Source organism: Melanotaenia boesemani, chromosome 16 (assembly GCF_017639745.1).
Source record: "Melanotaenia boesemani isolate fMelBoe1 chromosome 16, fMelBoe1.pri, whole genome shotgun sequence".
In the NCBI taxonomy this organism is placed as follows: domain Eukaryota; kingdom Metazoa; phylum Chordata; class Actinopteri; order Atheriniformes; family Melanotaeniidae; genus Melanotaenia; species Melanotaenia boesemani.
The window spans coordinates 17443098-17452869 of NC_055697.1; the positions used below are offsets into that span (position 1 = coordinate 17443098).

The window sequence follows — 9772 nt, forward strand, 5'->3', positions numbered from 1 at the left end:
ATTCTTGAAGTGATGTGCTTTTTTCTCCTCCTGTCATTCAGTCGTAATAAGCAACTTCTTTCACTTCAGGAAGTATAGCTTCAAATGACTAAAAAACATGTACATAAATTTTTTTATACCGTTACCTTTGTTGTGGTTGCAGACTTCCTTTCTAGAAGCCTTTTTTTTTTTCACTTTTTTTAAAACTGTATGTCAATTTGTTCAAAAACTTTTCTATCTTTGTTTTGTTTTCTAAATTTTTATTTATGTTATTTTATTTTTTTAAGGATTTCAGCCAGATTTCTTTACCCTCAAATTTTACAGTTGATTTTCCCCTTTCTAGTTTTTGTTTTGTGCTGGTGACACCCAAAACCACATCTTTCTAAAAACAACCAATTATTTTTCTAGAGTACATTTTTTTGTTTTCTATCTTTACTCTTAATTTGTTTGCAACTGAAAAGCATTGAACATCTCACTAAAATATCGAGTTAATAAAAATCAGTGCTATTAAATCCAGTCTTTTACCTCAACGAAATGTTGATTTAACAGATCTCAAGCATTGAAGATTCCCATATCACTTTAAAAAATGTTTTATTGTTTCTTTGAACCTGAGCTTTTTATTATTTATTGCTATTATTTATTTATTTTTACTTGTCCCCTGCAGACGACCACCCTGCGTAGACCAGAACCCACCCCAATGTTCCATCCAGGAACCAGGGCACCGTCAATCACTCCCCCCTTCCTACCTTTACCCACCCATCTTACGCTAACCAGAGTTTTACAGCAGTCATTTACTTTGCAGCATCACCAATAATAAAATAATAGCTGCATCAACTACTGAATGATAATAATAAAAATCAGCTGAAAGTTTATTAGTGTGAGTCTACCTCGCCCAATCATCTGTGCATTGCCCCGGAGAGAAAAAGCTTTTTCTCAGCCTGTTTGTCTTGTCTTCAATATCCTTAGCCTGCCAGATGGAATGATGTCAAAAGGCAGTGTCCTGGGTGTGTGCAGTCTTTCTTGATGTAAGTTGCTCAGTTGTTGTAGACTTTCTCCAGATTTGTAAGGGGGGGCACCAGTGATTTGGTGGGCTATATTGTCCGTTGCAGGTTTTTCCTCTTTTCTGTGGTGCAACTGGAGAACCACATGGTGCATCCATATGTCAAGACACTCTGTAAAAGATTACAAAGAGAGGCTCTGGAGGAGAGCAGAAAAAGAGTCTCTAGTGTTTTTTGTTTGTTTTTTTTTTTTTTTTGTTTGTTTTTTTTACCTGCTTTGTAGTTTTCGCCCCAGGTCAGATCCACAAGATCCACTGCTAGATGCCCTCTAAGGTATTTGAAGCCTGCAACTTGTTCCACCTCCTCTACATGTATTATAGGACTATTGTAATTCATGTTCTCATGTTTCCTGTAATCACTGATGATTTTCTGTGTTTTCTTGGTGTTAAAGAATAAAGTTATTGGTGTGGCACCAGGATATCAGAGACTGGACCTCCTCCCTGTAGGCCATCATCTCCTTGTTGACTATTAGCCTCACCAAAGCTGAATCATTTGCAAACTTATTATATAATATAGAGTTTGAGTCATAAGAGTGAGTACAGTCATGTGTAAATAGAGGAGTGGACCGAGAATGCTGCCTTGGAGGGTGCCAATGTTAAGGATGATGGTGGAGGAGGTGGGATCTCCAAATATGTCATGCTGAGTGTGTATATGAGGAAATCCTTGAACCACTTGTAAAGGTGGATGTCCAGGCCAAGTGAAGCATTTGTTGACTGACTTCTTTGAGCTTATGGAGTGAAAGGCTGAACTAAAATCAACAAACAGCACCCTCACATAGGTGTTGAGTTTGTCCAGGTGTATGACGATAATATGAAATGCAAGTGAAACAGCACCATCAGTACATCTGTTGTCTTTATAGGCATGGGTACTGGTCTAGATTAGTAGGAAAAAGGGCTTTGATGTTGTTAAGGGACAGTCTATCAAACCATTTATTGATTAATGGTGTTAATACATCTGTTTAGACATGTAACTGCTAAGTGCTTTGGAACAGGGATGATTATTGCAGTCTTTAGTGGGGATGAACTGTGTTCTCTTTCAGTGACTGGTTAAGTACAGGATGTCTGTGAAGATGGCAGCAAACTTATGTGCACATACCTTTACTGCTCAACCTGGGACTGTGTTAAGAGCAGCTGCTTTCTCGCCGTTGATGGTCTGTAGAACCGACTCAACCTAGTACTAATGTCATGTGACTAGTTGTCCATCCTCAATACAAATGTAGATGGTGACCTGTCTTGCATTTCAAGCCTCCTTAGATTTGGATAATTTCAATTTATTTATGGAAAAAAAGTGCTTTAAATTTAACTGTAACAATCATTCTGGACAGATGCTAATGTTAAGTGTTGGACTGTAAATATGACAAAACATTCCATTTAATTGGTTCTTCACTTTGAAATATATATGAAGGGAAGTATCGAGGTTAATATTTTACTCTGAGATGTAGCAGAGTAGAAGTAGAGCCAATCATTAAGAGAAACTATTTGAGAAAGAAGTACAGTCATATTGCTTGGTTAAAGGTACATATGCAACGTACTTTACAATCCTCCACAGCCCCAAGACACTACTAAATGGGTTACTTAAAATATGAAATGCAAGTGAAATTGCAGGATATTGCTTTTTGACATCATTCCACATATTTTGGTTTTACATATAGTGTTTTTTTATGTTTGTTTTTTGTTTTGTTTTTTTACTACCAGAAAACACGTTTCTCCATTTTACAGACGAAATGAAGTGGAAACCAGATGCAGACATTACATTTAGGCTTTTAGGATCAGGATTACATGCCTTCTACCACATGGGGTCCTCATTTTCAAAACAAACAAAATGGCGGCGTACATGAGATGGGGACTTCAGCAGTTGTTACGGGCACGAAATATCGCTCACTTTAGGTTTTGAATCTCTTTATCTATCACATTTAGTTTGTTATGTGTTCATATAATTGGTGTGATAAGTTTTAATGTTTGTGTAATGCATAAAAATACATTTGTTTGGTCAGTTATGATGGCACTTGGGTCAGCTATTGAGCTAAGTGTCAAACTGCCAAGGCCGAGGTATCTCTCTCAATCTGGATATGGATGGAAATGTAATAGTAATAATAATAATAATAATAATAATAATAATAATAATAATAATTTTAAAAATTGCCTGTTCATTCTAATTTGTCATTTGATATTTCGAATATGTAAAACCATTTAACTTAACCACTAGCTTCTGGCTAGCGCAAGTAGTGTGAGCTTCATCTTTGCTAAAATGAATGACGAATAATACTGTTGCCGTTTTTGTACTTCTCTATTGAAAACTAGAGCTAACGGCTACCTTGAACGTTTGAAATGCTTCCATTTGTTTGGGAGCCTCACAAAATGGGTGCAAGACCTACTGAAAATCTTTATGTTACAAGGTTCCCAGCCAAGACCAGAATTTCATACCGCATACAGTCCACGACCCAGAGCGTCAGAGTCCAGCATCAGTCCGGGACAGGAACCACAAAGAGCTCAGGTAAGAAAACAGTGTTTGGAAACCTTACTATTATTTAGCTAAACTGTGTCATCTTGTTTTTACAGCAGACTGTAATCATGTTTTGTCAGACAAAACAATACAACCTTACTAAGTTGATAGTTTTGTGATGTTTTCCAGTAAGATACTTTTCCATCCAAACTCAAGACACTCCAAATCCCAGAAGCTTGAAGTTCCTCCCTGGGAAACCTGTACTAGGAAGTGGGACATTAGATTTTCCGTCTCCTAGCTCCGCTGGAACTTCATCTTTAGCCAGGTTGTGTGCCACATTTACTGATGTATTTTGTTGTATTTAGGGTCATTATGACAGTCTTAGATAATATTGTTTTACATGGTGTGCTTTGCAGTTTTATGCATCATTATACTTATTATTAATGTGTATTTATATATTTATGTAATTTGTGTTAGAGTAAATGCTTTGCTGGGAGGCAGTATTATAATCACATGTGTGTATGTGCTCCAGTGAATACATGCATATTGTTTAGATAAAAATAACTGGAGAAAATGGATGTTTGCTCTTATATACTACATTGTAGGGTAACATCAAAAAGAAATTGGGAAAGATAATGAACCTTAACTTCAATAAATAACAATAATATTATTTCAGCTTATATGTCTTGACAATACTTTGCAATCAGAGCTGATGACAGAGTGGCTTTCCCATTAACCATTACATATCTCATCATCCACAACATTTAAACCATTTGTTGAATAATGTGAAGTTATAAATGGTTTCCCTGCAGATTACTATATTTTTTATAAGTTAATCAATGCCAGACATATTAACATACCTATATATGTCTACCTTTTGAAAATTAAACCATTTTCCTTCAGAGGTCATGTGAAGATACAACAGGCTGCATAAATGCATTGTGATTATGTGATGTTTTCTGATGTGATCTCATACATTTTCTTTTGTTTTGTGTCCATATTGCAAACCCTAAATGAACCAGATGGGTTTCATAGTTTTGGTAAGCGTTTTTTTTTTATTTTTACTAAATACCAATATGTTACTTTCAGGGACCTGTTTGAAATTGAAGGAGTTAAAAGTGTGTTCTTTGGCCCTGACTTCATCACAGTCACAAAAGTAAGTACGAAATTCACTGTCACAGCTTAATCAACTGATTTACTTCCTATGAAGTCTTTTTGGGTAAAGACAGCAAATGAGATGCTTGTTTCCCCATCAGACAGATGAGGACGTAGAGTGGGCAGACATTAAGCGTCACACTTTGGAGGCCATCAAAAAGTTCTTTGAGAGTGGTGAGCCAATAACAACAGGAGCAGTGCATCATGAAAGCAGTGAGTATTCTGTGTTATCATAAGTAACTGCATGACAGTGATTTTTATAGATTTAATAATATTTAGCATATCTTGTTTTCTAGGTCTTTCTGAAGATGATGATGATATTGTATCCATGATAAAAGAGCTTCTGGATACAAGAATCAGGTGAAAAACTGACAAATTTATTATCTGCATATGTCTGCAACATGACAGTAACTATTAGTGAAAAAAAATCAGTCTTGCTTAAATGGTCTAATTTTTCTATTTTTTCCCTTTACTCCTTTTTTTCTTATTTTTCATTTTCCTTTATTTCACCCTTTCAAAGTGATGTTGATAGTTTCGTAAGAGACAGTAGTACTGAGATTAATCAGATGAAATGATTATTTATTTATTTAAAGTAAAAACAATAATAATTAATTAAAAGAAGATTGTGACTTGTTCTGGAGGGTGATGACTGCTGGCAGGAATGATCTCCGGTACCTTTCTGTCTTGCATTGGAGTTAAAGAAGTCTCTCACTGAACACACTTTGCCGTTTCTTCACTGTGTGTGTTGAGAATGTAAGGAATCTTTCTGGACAATCAGCTTCAGTGGTTCCAGAGTTATCCCCAGCACAGAACTTGCACTCTTGACCAGTTTGTTCAATCTCTTTAAGTCTCTAACTCTGATGCTGTTGCCCTAGCAGGTGGCTGCAAAGCTGATTGCACTTTCTACAGACTTATAGAAGATATGAAAAATATTGGTGCAGATGTTGAATGATCTTTGCTTTCTTAAGAAGCAGAGTCTGCTCTGTCCTTTCTTGTTGATGCTTCTGTGTTGCATTTCCAGTCTAGTCTGTTGTCTAGCTGAACTCCAATGTACTTGTATTCCTCCACTCCCTCCATCTCTTCTCCCAGGATGTAAACAGTGGTTTTACTCCTGTTCTTCCTGAACTCAACAAAAATCTCTTTTGTTTGTGTTCAAGAGGAAGTTATTGTTTCTGCGCTGTCTCACAAATTGACAGTTCTCTGTACTCAACTTCTTATTCATCGCTAATACATTCCACAAATGTAAAGTCATCAGAGTATTTCTGCAGATGACAGGACTCAGGGTTGTATTGGAAGTCCGGGCTGTACAGTGTGAAAAGAAATGGTGAGAGAACAGTCCTTTGTGATGCTCCAGTGCTGCTGACCACCATCTCAGACACACAACCTTTCAGTCTCACAAACTGTGGTCTGTTTGTTTGGTAGTCACAACTCCAGGTGGCTGTGGAGGTATCCACCTGGAATTTATGGAGCTTCTCGCATAATAAGGTAGCTGAATTGTATTGAAAGCACTTGAAAAGTCATTGAACATGATCCTCAAAGTGCTGCTTGATTTGTCCAGAACAGAGTGGGCCCTCCGAAGCAGGTAGATGATTGTGTCTTCAATCCAAAGCCCGTTACGATAAGCAAACTGTAATGGGTCCTGCTTATTGAAGTGAGCCAATAACAGCCTCTGAAGAACTTTCATGATGTTAGATGTTTGGACAACAGGTCTATGGTAATTTAGTTCAGATGGTTGGAATTTTTTCAGGAACTGGAATAAGGCAGGATGTTTTCCACAGCACAGGAACCCTTTTCTGACTCAAGCAGGTGTTGAAAGATGCTGAAGCATCCCACATAGTTGTTCTAAGCAGTTTTTCAGAACCCTGGCACCATCTGTACCTGCAGCCTTGACCTGGTTCAGTTCCTCCAGTTGTTTCTTACTGACTGCAGGAGATGAAACAGGCTAGAGCAGGGGTGCCCAAAGTCGGTCCTCGAGGGCCACTGTCCTGCAGATTTTCCATGTTTCCTGCTTCAACACACCTGACCCAAATGAAATAGAGCCAACAGCCTATTAAGTTTTGCACAATGACGCATCAGTTTGAGTCAGGTGGTTTTGGAGCAGGGACACATCAAAAACCTCCAGGATTGTGGCCCTTGAGTATCGGAGCTGGGCACCGCTGGGCTAGAGGTAGAGGAGGTTACTAGTTTTCTCTGAGTGTTATGAAGTTGAGGGAGATGAAACTGTGTTAAGGTCTATGACTGAGCTACAGAGTAACAGAGTGGAAGTGTGAGAGGAAAGCTGTAGGGTCATGGAGGGTGTGTGGTGTATTGAGCTGGAGACTGGGAATCATGCTAAACCTTGTTCTGAACAATGCTGTTCATACAAAAGTTGATATAATCTGTCACATATATAGTCATGGCATTGATGTATTCTCCAAGTGGTTCAAAGAGGACATTCTAGTCTATGGCTTCAAAGCATCCTCTCAGAGCATCTTCAGCTTCGTTAGACCAGGTCTTAATAGTCTGTGTGATGACTGGTTGCTGCTGAGCGATGAGCTTGTATGTGGAGGTGGGAAGAACCAGATTATGGTCTGATCTTCCTAAAGGAGACAGGACAGAGGAGTATATACATTTTTAACATTTGCATTAAATAAGTCCACCATCTTATTTTCTCTGATGGAGCAGCTGATAAATTGTTGGAATGTTGGTAATGTTGCAGAAAGGAAGATGTTGTTGAAGTTCGCAATGAATGCTTTATGATACTGTGTTTGTAGCCTAACAATGACATAAGTGACAGGCTGTGTCTGCAGCGGTACCAGATATGATATAACCCGCTACCAGATTAACACAGGTAAACGCTCTGGGTAAATAATTTGGATGAAAACTCACAGCTAACAGTTTAATGTCCTTTGTGCAGATCTTCTCCTTTACATGTCCAGGTTGGCACCAACGGTGGTTAAAAAGCTCTGCAGTTCCACCTCCCTTTAGCTTTCCGTTGACTGTTTTGTTGCGATCGTCTCGTACAGTCTTAAAGCAGCGTACAGACACGTTAGAGTCCAAGATGTGTGTTCATGCCGCCATGTCGCGGTGAAGCACATAATACTGCATTCCCTGTATTCTTTTTGAGACCTTGTTAGCACTTTGACTTGGTCCATTTTCTTAGCCAGCGATCTCACATCAACCATCAGAACAGTTGGAAGAAGTTGTTTGAATTTCCAGTTTTTCTCTCTGCCTCGCTCCTGCCTTGCATCCTCCTCACTTCCCCTTCATTTCCTTTGGGATTTGGTGTGTTATTTTGCTGATTATCTTGGTTTTGGATAGTTTCATCATTTGATCCTGCTGGTAAACAGCTCTTGCCATGGAAACCCATGAAAGACTCCAAAGTACACAGAGAAGTCACTTGAGCAGCAGCACAGCCTCAAAACTAGCGTGAAAAAATGTTTCTGAAAAACTAACAGATTTTATCTAAAAATTTCAGAGTATAATTAGACCTACTACAGTCTGCTGCCACCATTCGGTGCATTCTAGAGAGTAATAACAATCCTAATCTGTCTGCACCTTGTGCTGCTTTGTTCCCCTCTAACTGAATTGATCTTTTCTTCCACAAGACCTACAGTACAAGAGGATGGAGGCGATGTCATCTTTAAAGGTTTTGAGAACGGAATAGTCAAGTTGAAGCTGGTCGGTTCCTGCACCGGATGTCCCAGCTCTACAGTCACTCTGAGAAACGGCATTCAGAACATGATGCAGTTTTATATCCCTGAAGTGGACAAGGTGGAGCAGGTGATTTATTTATTTATTTAATTTAATTTAAAGCAGGTGATTACTTAATTCATGTTTTTTGTAGAATTCATTTTTGTAGTTTGGTCAAGATTTGAGCAGTTTTTTGTTTGGAGATAAATTTTCACTGTTGACAATGTTCTGGAATTGATTGTAGAAGCTCCTCTAAGAAGTTTTATTTCATTATATACAAGGAAATTTTGCTCATTATTATTATTATTATTATTTTTATTATTATTATTATTATTATTATTATTATTATTATTGGACCCTCTAGGTTTGCCAACACAAACAGACAGTGATGTCTTTGAATCCATTGAGTTGGGTTTGAAATGTGGGTGATGTTTAATTAGATAAAGAAAGAAAAGGAAAAACTGTCTACACTGAACTTAGTTTCATGTTTACTGTAGATGCATTATGAATGAAAATACTGACTTTTAAATCTTAATCAGATTTCTCTAAAGTCTTTTTTTTCTTTTTTGGTCAGGTGGAAGATGAAGTGGATGAAATTAATGCAAAGGTTTTTGCTGAAGTGGAACGCAAATTACAAGACTAAAAACTTCCACAACTAACACACTCATGAACTTTGACGAGGAGGAAAAAGTTTCACAGTATACATACGACAGGGCCGTTCTTCCCATGGATGACCATACTAATTTTAAAATAAGGAAGATCATTTCCAGTGGTCGTGTCTCCATACTAAATGCTGTTAAGAGTTTAAGCTGTAATTATACCTGTAAACAGCAGTTTTTTTTTCTTTCTATACATAATTATCTACTGTGATGTCTATGAATGTTGTGTTGTATTTATTTCTTACAAATATTATATTGAGAGAATATTTTCTTAAGATGGAGATTTTCTGAAAGTTTGTCAATGTCATAAAAAAACGAAGATTTGATTAAATATTCCATTTGCTGCTTCTGTGCACACGATGTAACAACCAAACAGTTTAAGCATTTTAATTAATTTAAATTACATGTCACCCATGAGATAAAATGTAAATGGGCTGCAGTTATCAACTGAGCGAAAGTAGGTTGTCAGTGAAGCATTTTGAAATGTTTTATTGTGTGTATGTATGTATATATATATATATATATATATATATATATATATATATATATATATTTAATGCACCTATCTGTGGATTTACTGTAACAATAAAATTCACTGGTTGACTTTGTTCCTGATACATTAATTGCATCTATTTTCTTAAGGTGATTATGTATATCAGTCTGTTAAACCTGTAGGAAAATAGAATTACAGCTCACTTGACAAAGTTTGTTTTCTTTGCAGAGTCCATGCATAACTAAAAAATTCCTTTAATGAAATTGTTAAACAAAAAACATGGGCATATGATAATTAAATACAGAACAGAAGAA

General features: G+C 37.1%; 1 protein-coding gene across 1 annotated transcript; it reads left to right on the plus strand.

The window, feature by feature from the left end:
- The first annotated feature begins 2831 nt into the window (after positions 1-2831).
- zgc:110319 (uncharacterized protein LOC796111 homolog) lies at positions 2832-9573 on the plus strand. The gene is made up of 8 exons (XM_042011015.1): positions 2832-2923; positions 3433-3530; positions 3669-3804; positions 4569-4635; positions 4736-4847; positions 4931-4994; positions 8222-8396; positions 8881-9573. The coding sequence occupies exons 1-8, from the start codon at positions 2859-2861 to the stop codon at positions 8947-8949; spliced, it is 786 nt and encodes a 261-aa protein (XP_041866949.1). The 5' UTR covers positions 2832-2858; the 3' UTR covers positions 8950-9573.
- Positions 9574-9772: the final 199 nt, after the last annotated feature.